At 44.5% G+C, this 27,717-nt stretch overlaps 1 protein-coding gene across 1 annotated transcript; it reads left to right on the forward strand.

The window, feature by feature from the left end:
• Positions 1-16,450: 16,450 nt before the first annotated feature.
• On the forward strand, positions 16,451-20,045 carry LOC123771970 (uncharacterized). The gene is made up of 5 exons (XM_045764825.2): positions 16,451-16,584; positions 18,885-19,217; positions 19,313-19,487; positions 19,568-19,673; positions 19,760-20,045. The coding sequence occupies exons 2-5, from the start codon at positions 18,885-18,887 to the stop codon at positions 19,911-19,913; spliced, it is 768 nt and encodes a 255-aa protein (XP_045620781.2). The 5' UTR covers positions 16,451-16,584; the 3' UTR covers positions 19,914-20,045.
• Positions 20,046-27,717: the final 7,672 nt, after the last annotated feature.

The raw sequence follows: 27,717 nt of genomic DNA on the forward strand, positions 1-27,717 counted from the left end.
GGCATTCCGTATTCCGACTTTTACCCGGTTATCCATTCCTCAGTCCTTACCCGTTGGCAGGCTTCTTGGTTGTCTGTTACTGGTAACAAGCTACGTACTCTTAAATGTTGTGTTTCCTCGTGGCAGTCCTCCTTCCACCGTAACCGGCGGTGGGAAACAGCTCTGGCGAGGTTGCGTATTGGCCATACTCGCTTAACCCATGGTCACTTGATGGAGCGCCGCCCTGCTCCTTATTGTCCTAGTTGCATTGTCCCTCTTACGGTCGTGCATGTCCTTCTTGAATGTCCTGACTTCCAGGACGAGCGTATGTCTTGCTTTCCGACCGCCCCTCGCGGTCACCTGTCCCTCGATAGAATTCTTGGTGACTCGGATACTTTTGATATCGTTCGCCTTATGCGTTTTTGTTCTCGTATTGGCATCCTTGGTGATATTTAGCGCCCTCTGATTATTTTGCGTCTTTGATGGTGCTACATAGCCTTCCCGGTTTGGTGCCTTCTTTTGATAATTACTTACTTACTCGTCTCTTCCCCCCCCCCCCCATGTGGTCGTCGCCGTTGGCCCCTTTGGGTTGTGAAGATCACCTTTGGTAGGACCCTTCCACTCTGTATGCGAGAAATTTTTACCAACTATATATTATCTAAGAAATGTGATTTCTATATCGTATCTAAATCATAACAAAATCATATCAGAATCACTATAGGTTATGTCTGGACCATACATGAAAATGCCTATAACATAGACCATAGGGCTCTTGGTTGCCTACGTGACTTTGAGCATGATTTCTTAAGAATCCAAAAGCTTCTAGAAGGATTTCTTAAATTATTGGAACACTTAAATCGATTTCTGGATGGGCTTAAATAAAATCCTTAAGAATCTTTAGTACTCTAAAGTACTAATTGTCTTTAAATCCTATACCTAATTACATTACAATTACATCTTGTCTTAATCCCCCACTCCCTGTTCAGCTCGATGCCGTGAGGGGGTCTTAGTGGCCGGCTGCCGGAGTGTGATGGTCGTTGGTACAGTCCTCTGTTCTTTTGTAGCCGTGTGCTCCTGCTGCTGTCCTCTCTAATTGTGCTGAACAACATTTCCTTTTCCTTCTGTTTCGTTTTTCTTCCGCCTCTTCTCCTATCTGCTTGTTTCCTGCTGACTTTTTTGCTTGTTTTGGTTATTCCTTTGGACTACTTCTATTTTGACGCCCGGATGCTTTTGGAGCCATACACTTACACCCGTAGAACCCAATGTCGAGAGCGAGGGGAACCTTTTATCGTCAAATCTCCTTTCGTCACTGAACCCGATCTCGACGGACTGACGGTTCTTAAGGTGGCGTTTGTGGGGCGTATACTCACGACGCACCCCTAGGAGGCCCCGGCATGATCGGAGATAACTTCCTGTTGGGTGTCGTGCCTCTAGTTGTGGCTCCATGGTGGGTGTGGGGGCACATTCGTGAATATTTCTTTTTCGTACCCATGTTGCATTCTTTTCCTCCTTTACCTTCTCAGGCTCGTGGGTTGGGCGACCAAGCCCCCGAGTCGGTTCTTGTTGGAAGACCGGGCTCTGTAGCCTCTGCTGCATTGGGCCCCGACCTTGCTCCTCCTTTGGCCTCTCTGACTACTCCCCTCGGCTCCCCTCCCTCTGTAATTGGGTCGAGCCCCAAGCCCCCAGTGGTGACTACCTCGTCCCCTGGCCTGGCTCAGTCTCTAGTTGTGACTACGGCGCCTTTTAACCCCTCTCTGGGGGTTCTCGACGCCGTCCTCGACACGGCCGCATTCGCTCGATTCTTCCCGTTCTGATGCCTATCAAGCCTTGTTTTGTCCCGCTTCAAGGGCCAAATACTAAGATCTTCTCCCTCTTGATTCTGCGCCTCCTGACGATTTCTCCCTTCATAGGCATCTTGTTGATTCCGTAGATGCCTCTGTCACCTTCATCCCCAACTGTCTCGGTACACGTGTCGTTGCTACTGCTCCTCAGGATGCGGCCTCCTGATTGGCTGCTTTATCCTGCCTTGGCGAGACCCCTGTTCGTGTCTCGAAGAACGCTCGGTTGAATGCCAGTGTTGGCACTATCCTCCTTCCGCCCCATGTTGCAACCTTTGTTCGGAATCTGCAGGACTGCCACAATGATATTCAGCATATCCTTGACGCCGAGGGCCATTCTGTCCTCCAGGTAGACACGTTTACTCGTCCCCCTCGTGGTCGTCGCCGTCAGCTCCTTCGGGTTGTGAAGATTACTTTTGATGGAAGGACCCTTCCGACCTCTGTCAATCTTGCTGGTGCTAGGTGCTCTGTCCAGGAGTACGTTCCTTCTCCTAAGCTCTGTAACAAGTGTTGGAGGTTTGGGCATGGTGCCCTCCGCTGTTCTGGGACTGTCTCTGTCCTTTGTGTAGGGGGCGAAGGTCACTCTTAAGTTGGAGTGCACTTCTCCCCAGGCTCGCTGCCTCAACTGTGGTGAGGTCCATCCTACCTTCTCCCGTGCCTGCATCCATTACAAGCTTGAGGTAGCCGTCTTCAACTTGAAGCACCGGGAGCGTTTATCTTTTCCTGAGGCAAGGCGCCAGGTTCGCCGGCTCCCGCCTTATGCCAACGTCTCTTATGCTCGCGTGTTGCACTCTTCCTCTCCTCGTCCTTCCCACCTTCCTCAGATTCACAACTGTTTCCGGGCCTTGGACCCTGATGCGCCCACTGCCCCCTCCTCTGTTCCTTTGAGTTCTGTACCGAAGGGTCCCCCTCCTGGTCCTGTCTGAGGTTCCCCTTCTTTCTACCCGGTCTGTCATGTCTCCTGTGTCTTCCTCCTCGTCTCCCTCCGATCCTCCTTCCCATCCTTCTCCTCCATCTACCGATTCTCCCCGCCGCCTGTCAGCGCGGGCTGATGGCCATCGCTCTCCTAACGGCCGTCGTGTGTGCTCTCGTTCAGCTTCTGTTGAGACGCTGGAATCCGTTGCCCAGTACGCATTTGCTGGGACACCAGTCTTTCAGTCAGAAGCGTACGCCTAGTTCCTCTCCTTCCTCCTCCCCTGCGGGTAAGAAGGCTTTGCTTTCTTCCTTGGCGCCTACTTCTGACTCTATCGCTCCCTCCCCTCCCATTTCAGAGGCTGCGCCCCCGTTCCTACTATGGAGGTTTCTTTGGCCTCCGCTTCCCTCTCGGTTGCTGCCCTTGCTGAGGTGCGCTCCCCTTTTTCTACTCCCTCTTCCTGCTGCTGTCCTTGACTGCTCCTCATGGTTGCCTCCTCCTCCTCCGGACCCCGCCCGTCTGCCTCTGATCTGTTCTCCCGCTTGTCCTTTCTCTTCTCGTTGATGTCTATTCAATGGAACGTTCGGAATTATTACGCCAATTTCCTTGAACTCCAACTTCCGATTTTGCGGTCTTCGCCCCTTTGTGTCTGTCTCCAGGAGCCGATGCTTGGTACTCGGCTTGGTTGCTTTCGTGGCTATTCCTTTCTCTCCCCCCTCCCGCAGCTGTTGCTGAGGCTCCTAATTCTTCTCCTCTTGATTCGCTCCAATGTTCCTTTTGTCCCCTTAATTTTTCCTTCACCTCTCCATTGTTCTGCTGCTCGTATCTTTGCCGGAGCCTGTGCTCCTGCTGGGTGATTTCAGTTGTCGTCATTCCCTTAAGCCCGAGGTCGCCTACATGAGCCGTTTATCCCCTCTTCTTCCCTGTCTCTTCTGAATTCTGGTGAGCCCACGCATTTGGACTCACGGACTCGCACCATTTCCTGTCTTGATCTTTCTCTTTGCTCGTCTTCCCTTTACTTGCGGTCCTTGCAACATCCTTCCTGTCGCCTCTGTCGTGCTTTAAATTTTACCCATCCTGCGGTTCCTGTTCCTCTTCATCTCCCTCTTTCCGTCCGGTTATCTCGCTTATGGGATTGTCTTTCCGTTCTTATTTCTAACATTTCTCCTTGTGTTGTTCCTTCTTTGCCCCTGTGGAGAGAGCCACTTCCGCAATTTTGTACATCTTTGACCCGCATCACTAAAGCTTTTACCCCTCCTACGGTTCTAAAACGCCTTTTCCTTGAGCACTTTTCTTCTCACTCCCACTCCGTTTCCGTCTTCGCCGATGGGTCTAAGTCTGCGGAATGTGTTGGCTACTCTGTGGTTTTTCCTGATCACAGTTATATGTGTCGCTTACCTCCGGAGACAAGCATCTTCACAGCAGAGCTTTACGCTATTCTCTATGCTCTTCGTCTTCTGCTCTCTCGTTGCCAATCTTCCTTTGTAGTTGACTCTCGTTGTGCCCTCATGGCTCTCGGGTCCTTTAATTCGGTTCATCCAGTGGTTGTCGAGATCCAGCAGTGGCTGTTTATTGTTCACAGTAAATTTATGTCGGTTAAGCTTTGTTGGGCTCTCAGCCATATTGGTGTCCCTAAATGAGTGTGCGGATGCTGCCGCCAGGAAAGCTATCCGCTCTTGTCCCATGTCTCATAATGGTAATCCTTATTCCGACTTACCTGGTTATTCATTCCTCCATACTTACCCGTTGGCAGGCTTATTGGTCGTCTGTTACTGGTAACAAACTACGTTCTCTTAAAAGTTGTTTGTCCTCGTGGCCGTCCTCCTACCACCGTAACCGGCGATGGGAAACGAATCTGGCGAGGTGGCGTATTTTCCATACTCGCTTAACTCGTGGTCACTTGGAGCGCCGCCCTGCTCCTTATTGTCCTAATTGCATTGTCCCTCTTTCGGTCATGCATGTCCTTCCTGAATGTCCTGACCTCCAGGACGAGCGTATGTCTTGCTTTCCGACTGCCCCTCGATGTCACCTGTCTCTTAATAGAATTCTTGGTGACTCGGATACTTTTGATATCGTTCGCCTTATGCATTTTTGTTCTCGTATTGGCATCCTTGGTGATATTTAGCGCCCTCTGATTATTCAGCACATTTGATGGTGCTACAGCCTTCCCGGTTTGGCGCCTTCTTTTTGATAATTACTTACTTACATATCACCGAGGCTGTACAAGTTGCACTCAAGGCAATCAATCAGAATCACTAAGGATTATATTTAGCGACAGTGACCACAAGGAATGACTGGTTATCAAGACACTAATGTTCTGAAAAATTGAGACTTTCAACAAGTATATGCACAACCATGGTGGAACAATGCAGTTAGGACTAAGGAGCAAGGGAGTGTTCAATTAAGTGCTTGCGATTTAAGCAAATATAGCCAATGGGTTACCTAGCCAGTCTTTTTCCCACTACCGGCTACGGTGGTAGGAGGGAGGCCACTGGGACACACTACTCTTAAGAGTACGCACTTTGTTACCAATAACAGAAAACCAATAACTTCCAGCAGGCAAGGATGGAGGCACGAATAACTAGCAGTCAGAATAAGGAATTCCTTCACAGGAGATGGGACAAGTGCAGATAGCTTCCTTAGAGGCAGCATCTAGCATGCTCATAGAGGCACCAACATGGCTGGGAACCCAGCAAAACTCAACTAACTTAAACTTACTGGAGATAAACAGCCGATGTTGATTCTGTGACCACCGGGTGGACTGGATTAAAGGACTCTAAAGCCATGAGGGCACTACAAGAGTCAACTACCACCACAAAAGAGGATTGACACCGGGAAAGCAGGAGACGAAGAGCATAGAGAATAGCACAAATTTCTGCTGTGAAGATCCTAGCCTCCGGAGGAAGGCGACACACAAGTGTGGTCAGGAAAAAACAGTAGCCCACACTGTCAGCAGACTTAGACCCATCAGTGAAGATGGGAACGGAGTGGGAGTGAGAAAAAAAGTGCTCAGGGAAGAGGCTGTGGGATATCTGGGCTTGACTCAATTTATTTAATTATTAAATTAATGAAATCAATTACGAAGGACCACCCACTTTTAAGAAATTAGGGAAACTAATAAAAAGTGATCATTAGAAACACAAGGAAGAATCAGTGTCTATGGATAAATATTAGAAAGCATAATCACTTAAATAATTAATGGGCTGTATGGTTAATTAACTAAAGTCAGAGCCTCAAACACCTACATTGGGTGGGGGTATTGCTAGAACTTCATATAGGTCTAGGAACTAGTGTAGTTCGTACACCAGTTCATTGTTTGATAAATAATATTGTGACCAAAATATTAAAGAATCAATAGGCGATTACCACTAGAAATTATAAAGATTATTAGCATTAGAAAGCAATCATCTAAATAAACACATTATCTCCAGTGTATATGACGAGTATTCAACTTGATAGAATCATGAACAAATAACAAAGAATTGGAGTAATTAAATGTGTACAAAAAGTCTTAGCTTTAAGACGATTTCTATGACATTCATTCACGCCTCGTCCTCGTGATCTCAGGAATTCCACGTAGAAGCCCTTAGAGGTGAATAACACGAATGTAGGTAACAGCTCGTTGACTCCTCACATACGAGCTGTAATTTAAGGGATATTACGTAGCATTGAACTAGGCTACTTAAATCTCAATATTCATGAAATATAAAATAAAAATTAGTGCGGTACTAACGTTGGATTTTTTGTAGTCGTTCGGTATAACGACAGGCTGCCCACGACATATGCAGTCTCTAATGATGCATCAAAAAAGAACTATATACTTATCGAAAGGTGCAAATTATGCTGAAGCCTGCCGGTATCGCGTCTCGGTCTCAAACTTCCACAATGTCGTACACGTGGTTGATAGCTTGGCTTGAATATCGACGCGTTATTAGTTGACCGAGCACTGCAGATCACGTAGAATAATAATTATTCATTCTCGGTTGAGTATCAGTGTGATTCTTGCTGATAATCCCAACGTCACATGTCTCAGGCTCTGACGCCACGACCTTTGTTGCTCAATTCCGCAACACGAGTTTACCACTCCACACACAATGGCGTCTCTTCTCCCTCTTCAACTCGCGTCCCGCATTCACCACAGAAATTATTTATCACCAATAATATTATTTCACGCAATTGTGGCTGAAAGACTTTAATAAAAACTGGGTTGTAATTCTAGGGATTTAAATATTATTACTTTCTCGTCTCATGGTGGTAAACAAGAAATGGAGAAGATTTTAGTTTTCTCCATGGCATTCACGCGTGACGGTAAATTTCTTACTTGATAACAATTTTAACTAAAAACTCTTGATTTAGAATTATCTGGGAGTTATGTAATCCATAAATAATTATCACACGGAATACTGATGATTTTAGAGAATCACATTCAATTCTCTAACACACTGGCTATAAATGTGTTTAGCTAGATATAATCTGATGCAATACTGGTGCTTGAATTCCAGTATCCATATGCAGATATAATAGTTTATGTGAACATTACTGTTAGTAAGTATTAGTAACTACTGTAATTAGTATATTTTAATACTGATTTATTATAATACAATAGTATTGTATTAGTGTTGGAAATTTCCAACATAACTCCGGGGGGAGATTTTTCGGGTCACAGTGCTATGTTGAGTACTGACATACCTATCCCGAAGTTAGTATTAATGTTAATATGTTAGTATGTTAGTACACACATAACGGATGTCCCATAATTGTCAAGGACATACAAGAAACTTAAGTCTTGCAAAGAAATTCATGTTGAATGGAACATGTTATTGGAAATCATCTAAAGTTAATGACTAATAAAGCTTACAATAAACTCTGGGACTGGTGTCGCTATGACATGTAATGTTTATGTTACTAAGTCTTAAAGTTTTGTAAACTCTCAGATACTCTAGACGAAATAATGTTATTATTAATAGCCTATACAACAAATTAAGAATTAAATCACACAATTTAAAGTAACTGAGAATCCACTGTGATGAGAATGTTCTGGGTCATTGTGACTTGTAACGATTTGTTACTTGACATCACAACACAGTATCATCATGATTACTTAAATTGGATGGGAAATTATTTGCTCTTGGTCGGAGCTATAATAGGCTTGTAGTTTCCGTTTGCATTGTTGAGCAGCAGCTCTAGTGGGGCGGTTGCTCGGTGGATCAGAATTGTTGTCCTGGGAAACTGTTGGTGAAGCTGGTTCTGGTAAACACTCTCGTTCTGCTAATTCGTGAGGTACCAACTTCTCTAAGGTTTTTAGGGTAGTGTTGCCTCTGTATAAAACCTTGACTACTCTCAGGATGCCTTGGTGATCTGGGTGGATAGCAACAATTTTGCCTATGGGCCACTCGGACCTTGGTCCATCACTGTCAACCAATACTAGGTCTCCTGGTTTAAGTTGTACTTTATTATAGGGACTCGAAGCTCCGTAGTAGTACTCTCGTAGAGCTGTGAGGTACTCTCGAGTCCACACCTCATTCCACCTTTCAATTACTCTTGAAAGATGTTGGTAACTTTCTACTAAGTCACTCCTGGTTACATGTGAAGGGTCGACGGGGTCCTCTTCTGCCAAAGGTATTAGAGGGCTCAGCAGGCCTCCATGTATTAAGTGTGAGGGACTCAGAGGTTCTCTCTGTGAGAAATCATCTGATAGGTATGTTAATGGGCGATTGTTGACTCGCGCCTCGATTTCCACGACAAGTGTTTGTAGTTCGGAGTAACTAATTTTCTGTCGATGCAAGGTCTTCCTTAAACACTTCTTGACAGTTCCTATCATACGTTCGTAGAACCCACCTTGCCAGGGGGCTCTGGGAGCAATAAATTTCCAGTGGCATTGTCGTCTCATTGTCGACTGCACTTCTGGATGATTCCATACCTCTCGCAGACAGGCTTCTCCTGCTACAAAATTTGAACCATTGTCCGATATCATTAGTTTAGGACAGGATCTGCGAGCTGCAAATCTACGAAAAGCTTGGATGAAGGCTTCAGCACTCATGTCCGAAGTCACTTCTAGATGTACGCCTCGCGTGGTAGCACACGTGAAGAGGCAAATATAAGCTTTCACTGGTATCTTATCTGGATTGCCAGTGAGAAGTAAGGCTCCTGTGTAATCGACACCAGAAGGGACGAAGATGAACTACTCTTTCTTCAGGGAGTGGTGGAGGTCCTGGGTAAGGACACACTCGAGCATCGTATCTTTTGCAGATCACACAGAATTTAATAATTGATTTGACTGTTTGACGACCTTGAGGAAGCCAATATTTTTGTCTAAGGTCGGTGAGAGTGTCTAACACTCCACCATGCAAAGTACCATATTGATGGTGATGTAAAACTAGAAGTTTGGTAATGATGTGTTGACGTGGCAGAAGGATTGGATTCTTTGTATCCAGATCAATTTTGGCATGAAGCAAACGACCTCCACACCTTAATATATTATGAGCGTTGGCATTATACCAGATACCTAGAGACTTGGTTAATTTATCTGGAAGATTTTCATATTCACTTCCATATGTCTCTTGCTGTGCACGTTTGATCCAGTAGAGGATAGGGTTGGGAAACTTATGTCTGATTCCTATCTTAGCAAGAAAGTCAAACACATGTGCTGTCACTCTTAATAACTTACTCAAGTTAGAATAATTGTGAGAATTAATAACTAAGATTCGATGAGGTTCTGGTTCTTTCATGGGAGTAGTGATATTGGTCACTATGACTTGTGGTTTTGTTTGGGCCACTGACCACTAACAAGCCCATGAAGGTCCATTAAACCACATCGAAGACTTGATAAGTTGTTTTAGTGTCAATCCTCGAGATAAGTAATCTGCAGGATTGTCCTTAGTGGGAACATGTCTGAATTTATATCCAGTAGATAATTCATGAATTTCCCTAACACGATTACTAACGTAGGGAGTTTTATTGTTGTTGTTTCTTACCCATTGTAAGACTGCCTCATTGTCTGACCACACGACGATTTCAGCAAAGTGGATATTATTGAGTGTCTTGGTCAGGCAATGAGCCAATCTTACTCCCACCAGCAATGCAGTTAACTCCATTTGAGGTAAAGATCTTTTCCTAATGGGAGCAACTCTTGCTTTAGATGTGAGCAAAATTGATTTTGCACTATTGACTAAGTAGGCTACAGCGTCATACGCTTTGCCAGAGGCATCGCAAAAAACGTGCAAATTTGTGGGCAAGTTTTGTCCTGAAGCATTACGAGGAAATTTCAAAACACCTAACTGATTGAAATCCGTTGTGAGTATCTGCCATTTATCTTGCAACTCAATTGGCAACGGATCATCCCATCCCATATGTTTCTGCCAGCATTCCTGCATTAGGAGTTTGCCCCTTATTAATATAGGACTAAGTAAGCCTAAAGGGTCAAATGGTTGACTGACATACGAGAGTAATTTTATCATGGTAAGGGATGAATTATCGGTTTGTACTGACTTGACATTCATCTCGTCAGTACTTGTGTTCCATTCCACACCCAGAACCTTTAATTGATTAGGTACCTGATAACCTGGAAACTCTTTCTCGATTATCTGGTTTAATGATTTATTATTTGAGGCCCATGATTGTAGTGGCATATTGGCTCCTAACAACTCACAGTTAGCCTCATGGTAGATTTCTACCAAATTGCATTGATCATTTGTAGTTCCCTGGAAATTATCGACATACAAGTTGTCACTGATTTCTGCCTTATAAGGGCTATTTGACTTCCTCAAATGTGTATCTAATGTTGCTTGAAGTAGAAACGGGGAGGAAGTCGCTCCGAAAAGTACAGAGGCAAAACGATAAGTTTTGATATCACTGTTAGGATCCAGTGGGTCCTTAATCCAGAGAAACTTGGTGTAATTACGATCCTCCTCTTGTAAACCTACTCTAAGGAAAGCTTTACTGATATCAGCAGTATAAGCAAAATTACCAGTACGGAATCGTAATAACACATCATGTAGCCTTTGTGTTAGGCTAGGTCCCGTTTGGAGACATTCATTCAAAGACACGCTGTTTGGCTTCACTTTAGCACTACAATTGAAGACAATACGTATTGGTGTCGTCAATGAATCTTTCACCACAGCGTGATGGGGTAAATAGTGACTATTTCACTTTAGTGAAATAAAGCAACACAGAGCAAGAACCACACACAGTTAATCATCATCATATTTATCTATATAGAAATGACGCAGTGTAAGAATGTAAGTGTAGTGCTTTTAAAATGCTAATCTAACCTACTTACTTAAATTACACAGACTTATATCTCTCCTTCATAAACAGTGCTCGAGGTGTCTTTGAGGATAACGAAGATATCAATACCAGATCATTTGGGATGTGGGGGTGACGTATTTGGTGACCAGGCCACAATACCAGACCACTGTAGAGGTGACGCATCTGGGGACCAGGACACTTTACTGAACCACTTGGGGGGGGGGGAGGACGGTGATTGGCAGGATGGTCGGCGGAGGGTGTGGATGTGTGGTCATCACTCCTCCAGTGTTGACCCGGTGCTTAGTGTGACTGGTCCTGTCACGGTCCTTCTAGACGTGCTAGCCGGCGACATGGGGCTGCCCTTGCCTCCTGTCCGCCATACTGAAACTCTATGCTTCGAGTTTTCTGGATTGGCGTCCTACCAGTCGGTGGAGGTGGTGATACTTGATCTGCATGTTGCTGTGGCGAACATGTGTGGCGTGAAGCTGCTCTTCAGTGGCCTGGTACTTGTTAAGCTCGGATTTTCTGTGGTATTCTAGGAGCTGGAGGCCTCATATGATATGAGGACGTTCCCCCCCTTGCTTGGTGACGGTGTAACTGTAACAGTATCGGACCGCAATGGTTTCTCTACCTATGTTGTGGTGCATGGAGTACCATTCGAGTTCCCGGAGGGCCTGTTAGAGCGTTCTTTTGGCAAGTTTCGGGCTGTTGTGAATGTGCGGATGAACGTTGTATTGTCTGGCAGATGGCGAGGCGTTTCGAACGAGCCATGTATTATAACCATGCGCCTTCAGTCTCCGATTCCTTCCTCCATAATACTTCTTGGCCTCAACGGTGACATCTTTTACGCTGAACAGCCTAGAACGTGTTAAAATTGTGGTCGTGATGGGCACCAGGCGACAGGTTGCCATGCAAATGGTGCGGCTCTCTTGACCTTGTTCCCTGAAGAAGACTTTTCCCTGCTGGTGAACGTGCAGGCATCTGTGTGTGGTGATGTGGCGGATGTCACTGTCGTCCGTGTGCTCCCAGGTTGTTGGTGATGTCCTGGCCATGGATCGTGTGGTCCCGTCTGTGACGTGCCAGCCTGCGCCTCCCCGTGGCCTTTTTCCTCTGGCGGTTTCTTTGGAGGATATGGTTTCTTTGGTGGATGGGGGAAGTGGTGCTGCCTTGTATTTCAGATGACGTGCCTGTTCCCATTGCGTCGTGTGTGGTGGTGCATGGTCTGATGCCTCCGCATGTTGCTCCGGGGAAAGTCTTGCATGGCTTTGCGGAGCGTGCCTGTGAGCTGTCACACTATGGTTCTCCTGGCTAGCCTGTGTAGGTCGTGAAGGCGTTGGAGGACTCTGATAATATGCGGCCAGTTTCGAAACAATCTCGTGTGGCTCACAATGCGTCCCCTTGCCCTGCTCATGCTTCATATGCTGATGTGGGTGATTTTGTCAGTTAGCTGTCTTCCTTGAGTTCTGATGCGGATGATGTGGGTGATGCTGTTGGGGTGCCTGTGACTCCTGTAGGCCGTGTTGCGGCGGTGTCGGGTCCTGTAGTGGACTCAATGCCTAGCTGTTCTTGTGTCTTCTCTGGCTGCCTCTGCATCCCCGATAGCTGGTTTCCCCCTGGGTTGTGGCCCCAGCTGTGGATTCTTCTTAAAATCCTATTCAAGAAGGATTCTGTTTTGGCAGCCCCCATGCCACTGGCCTCTCTGACCATGCCCTCAGGGAGGGCGTGGTCAGGGAGGTCAGCGCGTCTGCCCTCCGTGCTCAGAAAGTGCTGGAGGACACCCCGTCCTACAGAATGTGTATGCAACTCCGTGCGTCTGCGCAGTTGCCCTCTGTTCTCTAGATCTTCGTCCTCTGTGCCTTGCGCTTCCGTGGTTCTGCCTCTCCAGCCTGTGTCATCTGTGTCTTCGGCCCATGTCGTCGAATCAGGTCCGGACGCCTCCCTAGATCGTCATTCCTGAATTTATGTGGTGCCCAATCCGCACAACCAAGGAGGAGTCACCTCTTTGGGATTCTTACTGTTCTTGGTATCCTGTGCAACAGTTTCCAGAGAAGTATAAGTATCAGTAGAAACCAGTCAAGCGTGCGTGACCTCGTTCCCGGTCTATGCTGCTACCCTGTGTTGGAAGCTCCTGTGTTTGGTTTGGTTTTATTTACATTCTATTTTTTAGTACTTCTGTACTAAATATTGTGTATTTCTGTACTATATATTGTGTATTTCCATAAATTAAAAAAAAAATGTGGGTGACGTATCTGTGAACCAGGCAACAATATCGGACCACTTAGTGGGGGGGGGGGACGACGTATCTTGGGACCAAGCAACAATACAAAACGACTTGGGGGTGACATATATGTGGACCAGGCAACAATATCGACCACTTGGTATGGTGACGTTTCTGGGGACAAGGCAACAATATCGGACCATTTAGGGGTGACATATCTGTGGACCAGACAACAATATCGGACCACTTGGGGGGATGACGTATCTTGGGACCAGGCAACAATACAAGATCACTTGGTGGTGACGTATCTGGGGACAAGGCATCATTATCGGACCACATGGGGGCGACGTATCTGGGGACCAGGCAACAATACCAAATCACTTGGGGGATGTCGGGGTGCTCGACTAGCTCTTGGTGGAGGCGGACGCATCGCCTGTGAGCTCCTGTTTTGCTGGTCAGTGGTAGTTTGTGTTTGTGAGTGGGCCCTTTAGGCCGTGTCGGCTGGAGGGATGGCAGCCCCCCTCCTCCCTGTGAAGCTGAGGGTTACCATTGGCCTGGAATTCACTGGACAAGCGTCATACCCGGCTGTTGAAGTGGTCATGATTGATATGTTGCGAGTGAATGTGGCGTCTGTGTGCGCCGTTCAACTTGTATCTGGGCATCGAGCTGTTATGAAATTCAGCTCCACGGCTGTGTATCGTGACTTTGTGGACCTCTATGATGGGAAGGTGTTTACTATGCCTGAGGGTGGTGGTTCGGTGGAAGTGTCGAACAGATGCAGTGAGACTACCTATGTGGGAGTGTATGGTGCTCCCTTCGAGTTCCCTGACTCAGTGGGTGAAGCGACTCCAGCGTTACTTCACCCGATATGGGCTGGTCTTGAGTGTCCATATGAATGCTGACTCCTGTGGGTGGTGGACGTGTATCCCGAATGGGACCCACACAGTGGCGATGCAATTGAAGGACTCCATCCTTTCGTCTCTCCTGCTTCTGGGCTTCATGGTACACATATTCTACGTAGGTCAGCCCCGGACTTGTTTCCAGTGCGAGCTATCGGGCCACCAGGCTGGGGGTGTGGGGCAAGCCGGGTTGGCCCTCTGAATTTTTTTAGGGAGGAGGACTTTGCCCCGTTGGCAGTCCCGGACCTGTCACCAGGTGCTGCTGTGATGAATGATGCTTCCCGGTCGTCTGGTGCCCCGTTGCCGTTCTCAAATGCCAGCCTACATGTGGCTGGGGATGTGAGTGTCGGGGTGGTAGTTAGTGCATCCCCGGCTCCCCTGCCTCAGCCATGGCCGACTGCCCCCATCTCCAGTCAAGTCTCCAGTTGTGTCTCCTGTGGTGTGTGGTCTAGTGCCCCCAGTCATCGAGGATGCGGCCCGGCCGTGCACTGTCTCCGGAAGATGTGTCTTCGGCCCATGTTGACGTGCATGCGGTGATGTCTCCCGCGGTGTGAGGTCCTCTTCCCCGGGTTGTTGAGGCTGTGTTGTAGAGTGATCGTGCACTGCGTGGAGTTGTGCGGCCGACCAGAGGTTCTACTGCGGTACCTCTTAGCGGGGGTGATAGTTCCGACGAACTGTATCCAAGCGATTTCGGCGAGCTTCGAGTCTGTCTCCGCCTCGTGGTGAGACCTGGGTCGACGTCAGGAATTTTTGTGACTCTGGGAGTTCGCTTTCTTTGGATGGTGATGTGGGCAATGATGTTGTGGTGCCTGCGGCTTCTGTGGGTTGCGCTGCGGTGGTGATGGGTCCTGTGGTGGGATTGTCATCTGATCCTGTGTCTTCTCCAGCTGCCTCTGCATCCCTGGTTGCTGGTTCCCCCGGGTTGGGTGGTTGTGGCGCCGGCCGCGGTTGCGGTAGAGGGAGGGGACTTGGTGATGGTTGTTGACCAGACCACACACTAGAAATTGAAGGGACGACGACGTTTCGGTCCGTCCTGGACCATTCTCAAGTCGATTGTGTGATGGCTCTTAAGAAAGATTCTGTTCTTGCGACCCCCCATGCCTCTAGCGTCCTTGTCTGTGCCCTCCGTGCTTCTGTCCTCAGTGCTGCCAACTGCTGCGCTGCTGCCCACTTCTCAGCCGCCCTTTGTTACTCCACCCCCTTGTGGTGTCAGCGTCTGTGTCATCGCCCTCTGTGATTTTGTCCCCTGCGACTGTGCCCGTTGTGCTGCTGCCCTCTGTAGGGCCAGCTTCTGTGCTCCAGCCTCTCGTGGTTCCAATGCCGGTGCAGCTGAGCTCTGTGACTTCTCTTCCCGTGACTTCCGCCTCCGTGGAGGGGGCGGAAGTACTTCATGTATCGACCGCGGGGATCGCGTAGTTTCGTTTCCTTGTCTGCAGAGGTGTGGGCTCGGTGGGATGCCTTCAGGAAGAAGTACCCTCGTCGTCTATTTCCGGATAAATATAATGATGATTAACTATGTGTGTGGTTCTTGATTTGTGTTGCTTTATTTACCTGTTTTGATGTGCTGAGAGATACGGTTAATTTTGTCCGTGTTTCTTGCCTGGTTATGTAGGCTTATAGTGCTCTGGTGCTTCTCTTTTCTGACTGTGTTTAAATGTTACCTATGTTTAGGTTTCCATTTTATGTGTATTGTACGACTTTTGTTTGTGTGTTTGTTTTACTGCTCTTGAGTTTTGTTCATGTGTTTCTTGCCTTATAAATGTGAATGATGATGTTCATGCTTTTCTGTTATGTAGTATTTGTGTTTACAAAATAAAAAGAAAAAAACATGGGGGGTGACATATCTGGGGGATCAGTAAAGATGATGGATGAAGGAGTCCTTCCCCTCTTATATTATAATAATATTTGAACTGACAATTCATCATCAATATAGTTCACACTACTAAAGGAACTTTACAACTGTAAACTTATTATTTCTCCTTGGTATGGGAACCTTTTATAAGCATTTTAGTACAAGTAAAAGTTTTTACATTAGTGCTAAATATACTGTGAGTGTCTGTCTTGGGAGCGCAAGTCTTCCTCTCATCCCTCTCTTCTCCATCTCTATGTTGTAACTAACAATAAGGTAAATGACGATAAATAATAAATTTTTAAACACTAAATAAACAAAATAAACATAACAGTGAAGGAGGTCAAGTAATGTTCGGTTAGTTATGGGGTTAAGTGGCCCTTATCTGCATTGTTGATATTGTCAATGGCCACTTCTGGCGGCGGCATCTGGCCACTTGCATGTTATGGTCGTAGCGTCAAGAGTAACTAGCATTTTGGACCCCTGTTGACGAGTAGCCAATTACAAGCCATGAAGGAACTGTTGCTGCGGTCTTTATTAACCAATGAGAAGCAGTGTGGTGAGTATAAAAGTGGGAGTTGGCGCCGAGGTATGTCAGTTACCTCCTCACCTCCACAGTAAGACGCTCTATTATAGTGAAGGTTTGTGTTATTATGATAAGTATTATTGGTAATAATTAAGTATTATTGGTAATAATTGTTATTGGTAATAATTGTTATTGGTAATAATTAAGTGTTATTGGTAGACGTTATATAGTTAAATGTTTCATAATCTTTGTACGAATTGTTTTCTAGATCACATCCACACAGGTGACGTCCTGACAAAGTAAAATCTTTGTCAATTGACTAGATTATGCACTTAATTAGTATAACATTACTAAACAAATCCATGGCATCTTATAGATGTAGGTAACTATGTGGATAATAACCTCTAAATTCATATCCTGCTAAACTGCTCCTAACTTAATTTTATTAAGTTTTAAATATGAATATTTAGTTTTTAAGTTTGTCTAAAATTTTAAGTTATATTTTGCTTCCGAAATGGCACGAAGCTTTCCTTGCTCTGAGCTTACGTGTGGAGAGTATGAAGTGGTTTGGGTACTGTTCACTTAATGAAATTCATGCATTTCACTTGGAAGCTACTATAATCGTTACTTTCAAATAAAACTCCTAACTATCCATAACAAAGTTTTATTAATAACTTTGCTCAGTCATTACGTTCTACACTAGTCCTCACTATAGCAGTTAAAACCTTACTCTTCTTAGTTCGGAGAGGCGTCGTAAGTTGCAGACTAGTTTGAGTAACGGGTATTGCAAGAAAAAACTTAACAATACATTTGTAATTTAATGTACAACTTTCAGGTATACCACTCCTGTTCCTACTGATTTCGGTTAAACCTTGTATCTAAATTACATTAAATTTAAACTATAGGAATGACTTATCTAAAAAATTATCTATATTCCTCATGGCTCTGTAAGATAACTACCCTTACCTTCACTAGATACCAGTCTACACAAATTTTATTGACGCTATAAATATTACGTATACCAATCTCTCCCTTGCATCCTTAACTTTGTATTAAAAAAAACACTTGTGAATCCTTGCTTAGTACTTGACGAAACGCTCAAAGTTTAATAAATTGTGCATAAAGAACGGAACTAATGCGTCAACACCTTGCCTTCCATTCAATTATCATACAACAATTTTCCGGTGGTCCTGCCAGTGGGATCACAACTCGCCTCCAGTGAGGTATACTCTGCCTTAAACGTGTTCTTGTCATTTCACACACCGGAGACCAGGTGTGTAACATTTATTGTACTACTAATTGTGCTGAACCTGTCAATGAACTTCTTGATGAAATGGCTGACTCACCGTTTACGTTAGCCTTCAATAAAAGGTAATTACTTTAAACATTGGATAGGTATTGTCAAGCAATACATTGTGAAACTTCACTATTAACATCTTGTCTAAAATATACCTGTTAGACTTAACGGTAGCATATACATTGCTCGTCTTGCAAAATTATTTAACTTCCAAGGTTTTTTACTTGCAACTTAACGATAGTTTTAAATGCTAAACTTCTCGGTTCCACAAAACTTCCACTTTACACCCTAAATTGAAATGACTTGCATTTGTATTAATAACTATTCCCAGCCACACGTTGTGGTCAGGAACTCTTGTGAGTTTCTATGCCACGGTAACTTTCCTGTCTCCCAGTCCTCTCCCACTATTACCACCTCCCCTGTCCTCTCATCCTTGTCCTTCCCACTATTCCCCCACTCCACCATCCCCTCTTCCTGCCAATCATCCTGTTCCCCTCTTACTCCCCCACTCCTGTTCCTTGGTCCTTTCCATTCCTCCTCGTCTTTCCCTCCATTCCCCCTCGCCCGATGCATTCCCAAATGATCTGATGTTCCTATCGGTGAAAAAAGTTAAACGATAAACAATGGAAAAATCAACGGTATGGTAAACGCTGGTCTTTCAATGCAATGTCATACAAAATAATAGAATAAAAATAAATAAATAGATCTCTAAAAATTCAATTAATCAATGCAATTGCAACCATTGAAATGGAATTGTAACATAATTAGTTTAACTTGTGGAGCACTTGTGAGACAGATGGCGCTGTTTATAGAAGTTTTTTACCAGTCACAGATGTGCCGTCTATATAGTAGATATATAAACGCACACCTATTCAAATGCAACTGTCAAAATTTAAAAGCAATTCGTAAAGAGGTTTTGAAGATTTCCCTCATGAAAGTCTCTTCAAAACTTTCTACGGTAGGATATGATATTTGTGTATAAAAACCTGTTCGGATGCAAATGGGTAGTTTTGTGAGAATTTCACAGCCATTGGTGAAGAAATTTCGGAGATTAGTAGTTTTGAACAAACGATCTTTTCCATTTTTATTTATATAGATTTAATAAATACTCATTACAGATGGCTGCTGTAATATTTCTGGTGATGGCGGCGGCAGTGATGCCATCCTGGGCCCAATACTTCGTTAATAACAACGCTGCTCCCGCCATCTTGGGAGCCACTGACAGGCCATTCGTTACATCAAGTGGAAACCTCTTGGTACCTGAAGGCAGCCCCACCCAACCTCAACCCCAGCAACCCTTCCCACAACTACCAGTCCAACAACCTGTGTTTGTTCAGCCACAACTGCCAAGCCAGCCTCAGGTCTTTATTCCTCAACAAGTATCTCCACTATTGACTCCCTTTACCTTCCGTCCAACTTCATCTTTATGCAACCATGCTGCTAAACCCCTGGTAAGATGAGTTTAATATTAATTTCACATGGACGTATTTAAGGTTAATTGGTAATTAAAATGAGCTTTCACATAATTTGTGTTGTAACTTGTCAGGTTGACGAGGTAGTGGACGGCAGAGCATACCACTTCTCATGGTGTCACGACTCTGGTCGACTCTACACCTGGGAGCAAGCAACCTATTACTGCTCTGGGCTTGGCAACGGTTTCCAGGCCGTCAGTATTGAAAGTCACAGGAAGCAAGAGTTAATTTCCAACTATATGATTACACGTAAGTTGAAAAGCTGGTCTGGGTGTTTAACTAGGCCTTGAGTGACTATACCATTTTCATTACGTCAAAGTTAATTTCAGACTACATCAGCGACATCTGGACGAGCGGCAACAAACGTAACTCGAGGTCTTGGTCGTGGTTATCTGGCACTTCCTCTCCCTACTCTAACTGGTCTAGCACCGGCAGGTGAGAACTGGGTTGTTGACCGTAAACAAAACTATTGGTGTTGACGGGTAATGATCATGGCCTTGAGAACCACTTGTCTTCCCCAGGCGAGGACTGCCACAGCCAGACAACGATGAAGGCAACGAGGACTGTCTGGCGGTGTTAAACAACCTGTATAACGATGGTGTCACTTGGCACGACTCCTCCTGTTTCCACCTGAGGCGCGTCATCTGTGAGGCTCCACGCTTCTACGCTCGATAGTTGTTCCCCATCAGTTCTCATTATTGTAATATTATAAATAATAGTTTAAACTTGTAACTCTATCGATTGATACAAATTAATTCTAAAGAGAATAAGATTCTATTGTGTAGTAATATAAATGCTATAAACGCATTATCTGTTTTATTTCTCTGAAGTTTGTAAACACCGCCCATCTTACAAATGTGGTATAGAAAAGTGTGAGGGGCGGTGGCGGGAAAGGGGATAATGTGTCAATGTGGACACCTTAAGTCTTTCGTCACAGTCTGGTTAGATAGCGTAAGTTCTGATAGGCTGCCGACCCCTACAAGCTAGAGGTCGGGAGATAGCGCTGAACAGACTGTAAGGCAACCTGTTCTCACTAGGCTGTTTAGAGCGGTGGCAGTCTTCCCCAAACGCATTCATTTAACTTTAACCCCTATCAGGCAATATAAGAAAAGAGCCAATCGCCTCCTTCCTTGACAGGCAGGAGGGGTAGCAGTAGTCTTGGTCAAACTGTATGTGATTGGGTAAACTATGGGCTTAAACTTCCCTCTCACTCCCAGTAACAACCCTTATCAGAACCGTTCGGGACTGTCGTGCCATCAGTGACCTTTTTCTCACTGTGCCCTTTTATACTCTCCCGCTAAGAAGGTCGGGAGTGCCATCCAGGGTTATACAGTAGAGGTGTATACAAAGTGTTACCAGACATATGTCGCCATACACGATATCTGCACTGCTACTGAACTTTAAAAGCCCGACACGAGGTACTTTGGCCCTTGTATAGGGCGAAAACCAATGCTGGGTGTACACCACTGCAGTCATGAGGTACAAATTTTACGGAGATAACCATTACCTTACCTTAAGATTTATCTTAAAACACTTGTTCCATAATTCACAGATGGGGTTTAAATCTGATAATGGCTACTCAATTGCCTTTACAGACCAAATGTTAATACCATGTACCATGGAGGGTAACATCTTCAATTGAAATGGCTGCATTTTTGTTTTTCAATATTTTTTTTTGTCTCTTAGTGGCTGATCATACGGCTCTGGAATCATTCAATCCTGTACATCTTGTTGATAGTATAGAATGTTGCTTGGCTAGATTCCCAGCAATTTTGTTCACTTGAACACCCCACCCCTGCTCAGCTTGTTGCCGTGTGGGGGCTTAGTGGGCGGCTGCCGGAGTGTGATGCTCCTTGGGACAGTCCGCTGTCCTTTTCGAGCCTTGTGCTCCTGCTGCCGTCCTCTCCATTTCTGCTGGGCACCTTGTGGGACATTTGGGGCTTGAATCTGATTATTTAAATATTAATGTAGTAAATTAAATTATGAAGGACCACCCGCTTTTATAGTAAAGAGGGAAACTGAGAATTTCTGATCATTAGATAATTCCTAGATGAACCAGTAACTATGGATAAAATACTAGAGAATATGATCATAGAAATAATTAATGGGCTGTATAATTAAATGAATCAAACCCTCAAACACCTACATTGGGGGGTTATTACTGGAGGTAAGTACGTCCAGGAACTAGTGTGGTTCGTTCACTAATCCAAATAATAATAATCTAATCCTATGAATTATAGTGAAACTGTCATTACCATGAATGGGAACATAGATTATAAGTATAGTAATGTTGGTCACAATGAACACATGTTAATCCTAAAATTCTGCATGCAAGTAATTTCAAGAATTTCATGAATGAATACAAAGAATCTTAGCTTAAAGAAGATTCCTTTAGGTAAGCCACGACGATTCCTCTAATTCCCTGGACTCGGCTGGCTGACGAATGGGATGGATTAACATGGGAGAAAGCGGCAGGGAGAATTCTTCTCACGTGCTGTTGTTTGATGTTGGCATACGTCGTAACGGTCAATCACCCAGCTTCTACAAAACACTTTACAAGATGCATCAAATAGAGAATATACTTAGCTAATAAGGGCACTGTAAGTTTTAAGATTGCCGAAATTCGCATCCCCAGGCTCTGGCTTGGCCTATCCTGGATAATGGAGCACTTCACTGGCTGGTCACGTGTAGTCAAGAACCAGTTTAAAAAGGTTCCTTATATGACACCAGCACCAGTTGAAGATATTATCTGCAAGGTTATTCACGCCTCACAGTGGTGACTTTCATCTGAGGATGGATAACGTCTACCCTGATGGCTGGGCAATGGCGTCTCCTCGTGAGTACGATATGAGTAGGTCTGCCTCAGAGCTTCTCTGCACGTGTACTGGAAAGCCTCCTCTACCCCACGCCGCGTCCCGCGTTCATTAAACAAATTATTGTCACGAACATTAATATTTCTCGCATTTACGCTTGAAATGTTAAAGACTGGATGGGTTTATTATTTAGAAGAGGGAAATATTATTTGCCAATTTAGGGATAGTAAACATATAAGGGAGAGGAATTAATGTCTCTCCATGGCATTCATTGGTGACGTTAACTTTTATTACTAGATAATCGTTATGACTCCAACGCTCTATTCGGCATTTAGTTGGAGGTCAATTCATCAGTAATTAATTATCATACAGAATGCCTTGGTTATAGAGAATCGGATTTAATTCTCAAATACATTGGATATAATGTGTTTATTCTAATGAAATCTGACGCAATACTGGCGTCGGGTGACGTGAGAATTCTAGCCTACTGCAGATGAAATTATTAGTACATGAGAATTCTACGTGTTGTTAATTTTACTTACTACAATAATTAGTAGTTAGTAATAAGTAATGAGAATACAACAGTGTTGTATTCGGTGTTGGAAATATCCAACATATCTCCGGGGGGAGGATTCTAGGGTCGTAGTGTACTGTGGTGTACTGACCTATCCCGAAGTGATATTAAGAATAGTATGTTAATATGTTAGTATGTTAGTACACACATAACGAACGTCCCGGATTTATCAAGGACTTACAAGAACTTGAGTCTTGCTATTTACATGTCAAATGAAACATGTTGTTTGTAGCCTACACAATATTTATAGAATTCAACTCTCCCAATTTAAACTAACAATCTACGGTGATGCGATATCCTGGGTCATAGTGACGTGTAATGTTTTGTTACGTGATATCACATCGTAGCATCATCATAGTTATCTAAGTGGGATTTGAAGAAAATTACTCTTGTTCAGAGTTGTAATAGGCTTGCAAATTCCGCCTACATTGTTGAGCAGCAGCTCTAGTGGGGTGGTTGCTTGGAGGATCAGAATTATTACCCTCGGAAATTAATGGAGAAACTGGATCTGGTTGATATTCTTGCTCAGTCAGTTCAAGGGGAACCAGCTTCTCTAAAGTTTTTAGAGTAGTGTTGCCTCGGCACAAGACTTTAACCACTCTCAGGATACCTTGTCGATCTGGATGAATGGTAACAATTTTACCTATAGGCCACTCTGACCTTGGTCCATCACTGTCGACTAGTACTAGATCTCCTGGTTTTAATTGCACTTTATTGTAAGGACTCGAAGCTCCGTAGTGGTACTCTCGTAGAGCTGTGAGGTACTCTAGAGTCCACACCTCATTCCACCTATTAATAACTCTAGAAAGATGCTGGTAGCTTTCCACCAAGTCTCCTCTGGTCACATGTGACGGGTCTACAGGGTCCTCTTCGGCTAAAGGGATGAGAGGACTCAGTAGACCTCCATGGATCAAGTGTGAGGGGCTCAGGGGTTCTCTCTGGGTGAAATCATCAGACAGGTAGGTTATTGGGCGGTTATTGACTCGCGCCTCGATTTCCACAACAATGGTTTGGAGTTCTGAGTAACTGACCTTTTGTCGGTGTAAAGTTTTCCTTAGACACTTCTTGACTGTGCCTACCATTCGCTCATAGAACCCACCTTGCCAAGGGGCTCTCGGTGCTATGAATTTCCAGTGACATTGTCGTCTCTGTAAGACTGACTGTACTTCTGGGTGGTTCCAGACTTCTCGCAAACAACTTTCTCCTGCCACAAAATTAGATCAGTTGTCTGATATCATTAATTTAGGACACGATCGGCGGGCAGCAAATCTGCGGAAAGCTTGAATGAAAGCTTCAGCACTCATGTCTGGAGTGACCTCTAAGTGTACGCCTCTGGTTGTAGCACATGTAAAGAGACAAATGTACACTTTCACTGGTATATTATCTGGGTTACCAGTGAGGAGTAAGGCTCCTGTATAATCAACTCCAGTGGTTTCGAAAGGACGACGATGAACCACTCGCTCTTCTGGGAGTGGGGGAGGTCCTGGGTAAGGACATACTCTAGCGTCGTATCTCTTACAGATTACACAAGATTTGATAATTGTCTTAACAGTCTGACGACCTTGAGGAAGCCAGTACTTTTGTCTAAGGTCGGTGAGAGTATCTAAAACTCCACCATGTAATGTACCATATTGATGGTGGTGTAAGACAAGAAGTTTAGTTATGACGTGGTGACGAGGTAAAAGAATTGGATTCTTAGTGTCTAAGTCAATTTTTGCATGTAGCAAACGTCCTCCACATCGTAGTATGTTATGAGTGTTGGCATCGTACCAGATGCCTAGAGACTTAGTTAATTTATCTGGAAGATTCTCAAATTCGCTTCCATATGTCTCTTGTTGTGCACGTTTGATCCAATAGTGGAGAGGATTGGGAAACTTATGTCGAATTCCCACCTTATCAAGGAAATCAAACACGTGTGCAGTCACTCGTAACAATTTGCTTAAGTTAGAATAATGATGAGGATCAATGGCTAATATTCGTTGAGGTTCTGGTTCTTTCATGGGAGTGGTGATATTGGTCACTATGACTTGTGGCTTTTGTTTGGGCCACTGACCACCAACAAGCCATGAAGATCCATTGAACCACAGCGAAGACTTGACAAGTTGTTTTAATGTAAATCCTCGAGTTACAAGTGAGTTACAAGCCAAATGGCAAATACTCTCAACGGATTTTAATCAGTTGGGCGTTTTGAAATTTCCTCGTAATGCTTCAGGACCAAACTTACCCACCAATTTGCACGTTTTTTGCGATGCCTCTGGCAAAGCATATGGCGCAGTAGCCTATTTACTTAACAGTGCACAATCAATTTTACTCACATCTAAAGCAAGAGTTGCTCCCATCAAGAAGAGATCCTTACCTCAGATGGAGTTAACTGCATTGCTAGTGGGAGTAAGATTGGCTCATTGCCTGGCAAAGACACTCAGTAATATCCACTTTGGTGAGATTGTAGTGTGGTCAGACAACGAGGCAGTCTTACAATGGGTAAGAAACAATAACAACAAAACTCCTTACGTCAGTAATCGCGTCAGGGAGATTCATGATTTATCCGCAGGATATAAGTTTAGACATGTCCCTACTAAGGACAATCCTGCAGATTATTTGTCAAGAGGATTGACATTAAAGCAACTTCTCAAGTCTTCGCTGTGGTTCAATGGACCTTCATGGCTTGTTGGTGGTCAGTGGCCCAAACAAAAGTCACAAGTCATAGTGACCAATATCACCACTCCCATGAAGGAACCAGAGCCTCAGCGAACATTAGCCATTGATCCTCATCATTATTCCAACTTAAGCAAATTGTTACGAGTGACTGCGCACGTGTTTGATTTCCTCGCTAAAGTAGGAATTCGACATAAATTTCCCAATCCTGTTCACTATTGGATTAAGCGAGCGCAGCAAGAGACCTACGGAAGCGAATTTGAGAATCTTACGGATAAACTTACCAAGTCTCTGGGCATCTGGTACGATGTCAACACTCATAACATACTACGATGTGGAGGACGTTTGCTACATGCAAAGATTGACTTAGACACTAAGAACCCAATTCTTTTACCTCGTCACCACATCATAACTAAACTTCTTGTCTTACATTACCATCAATATGGTACACTACATGGTGGAGTTTTAGATACTCTCACCGACCTTAGACAAAAGTACTGGCTTCCTCAAGGTCGTCAGACTGTTAAGACCATTATTAAATCTTGTGTAATCTGTAAGAGATACGACGCTAGAGTCTGTCCTTACCCAGGACCTCCCCCACTCCCAAAAGAGCGAGTGGTTCATCTTCGTCCTTTCGAAACCACTGGAGTTGATTATACAGGAGCCTTACTCCTCACTGGTAACCCAGATAACATACCAGTGAAGGCGTACATTTGTCTCTTTACATGTGCTACAACCAGAGGCGTGCACTTAGAGGTCACCCCAGACATGAGTGCTGAAGCTTTCATTCAAGCTTTCCGCAGATTTGCTGCCCGCCGATCATGTCCTACATTAATGATATCAGACAACGGATCTAATTTTGTGGCAGGAGAAAGTTGTTTGCGAGAAGTCTGGAACCACCCTGAAGTGCAATCAGTCTTACAAAGAAGACAATGTCACTGGAAATTCATAGCACCAAGAGCCCCTTGGCAAGGTGGGTTCTATGAGCTATAATGGTAGGCACAGTCAAGAAGTGTCTAAGGAAAACGTTACACCGACAAATGGTCAGTTACTCAGAACTCCAAACTATAGTTGTGGAAATCGAGGCGCGAGTCAATAACCGCCCGATCACCTACCTGTCTGATGATTACACCCAGAGAGAACCACTGAGCCCCTCTCACTTGATCCATGGAGGTCTACTGAGCCCTCTCATCCCTTTAGCCGAAGAGGACCCTGTAGACCCGTCTCATGTGACCAGAGGAGACTTGGTGGAAAGCTATCAGCATCTTTCTAGAGTTATTAACAGGTGGAATGAGGTCTGGACTCGAGAGTACCTCACAGCTCTACGAGAGTACCACTACGGAGCTTCGAGTCCTTACAATAAGGTGCAATTAAAGCCAGGAGACCTAGTACTAGTCGACAGTGATGGACCAAGGTCAGAATGGCCTATAGGTAAAATTGTTACCATTCACCCAGATCGACAAGGTGTCCTAAGAGTGGTTAAAGTCTTATGCAGAGGCAACACTACTCTAAAAACTTTAGAGAAGCTGGTTCCCCTTGAACTGACTGAACAAGAATATCAGCCAGATCCAGTTTCCCCAGTAATTTCAGAGGACAATGAATTTGTTCCTCCAAGCAACCGCCCCACTAGAGCTGCAGCTCAACAATGTAGGCGGAATTTGCGAGCCTATTACAACTCTGAAGAAGAGTAATTTCCTTCACTTCCCATTGAGAAAACTGTGATGATGCTACGATGTGATATCACGTAACGAAACATTACACGTCACTATGACCCAGGATATTGCATCACCTTAGATTCTGTTAGTTTAAATTGGGAGAGTTGAATTTTATAAATATTGTGTAGGCTACAAACAACATGTTTCATTTGACATGTAAATAGCAAGACTCAAGTTCTTGTAAGTCCTTAATAAATCCGGGACGTTCGTTATGTGTGTACTAACATACTAACATATTAACATACTAATGTACTAATCTTAATATCACTTCGGGATAGGTCAGTACAACACAGTACACTACGACCCTAGAACCCTCCCCCCGGAGTTATGTTGGATATTTCCAACGCCGAATACAACATTGTTGTATTCTCATTACTTATTACTAACCATACTAATTATTGTAGTAAGTAAAATTAACAACACGTAGAATTCTCATGTACTAATAATTTCAGCTGTGCAGTAGGCTAGAATTCTCACGTCACCTGACGCCAGTATTGCGTCAGATTTCCTTACAGTAAACACATTATATCCAATTTGTGTGAGAATTAAATTCGATTCTCCATAATTAAAGCATTCTGTATGACAACTAATTGCAGACGAATTGATCTCTAACTAAAAGCCGAATAGAACGATAGAATCATAGCGTCTACCTCGCGATAGAGTTAACGTCATCAATGAATGCCATGGGGAGACATTAATTCCTCGCCCTTATATATTTACTA

This window comes from Procambarus clarkii, chromosome 38 (assembly GCF_040958095.1).
Source record: "Procambarus clarkii isolate CNS0578487 chromosome 38, FALCON_Pclarkii_2.0, whole genome shotgun sequence".
NCBI classification, from domain to species: Eukaryota; Metazoa; Arthropoda; class Malacostraca; order Decapoda; family Cambaridae; genus Procambarus; species Procambarus clarkii.

Excerpts from the sequence above, each read along its gene's own strand:
- LOC123771970 (XM_045764825.2), top strand. The coding sequence starts at position 18,885 with ATGGCTGCTGTAATATTTCTGGTGATGGCGGCGGCAGTGATGCCATCC. Across the intron at positions 19,218-19,312 it reads ACCATGCTGCTAAACCCCTG|GTTGACGAGGTAGTGGACGG; the intron begins GTAAGATGAGTT and ends GTAACTTGTCAG. Across the intron at positions 19,488-19,567 it reads TTCCAACTATATGATTACAC|ACTACATCAGCGACATCTGG; the intron begins GTAAGTTGAAAA and ends AGTTAATTTCAG.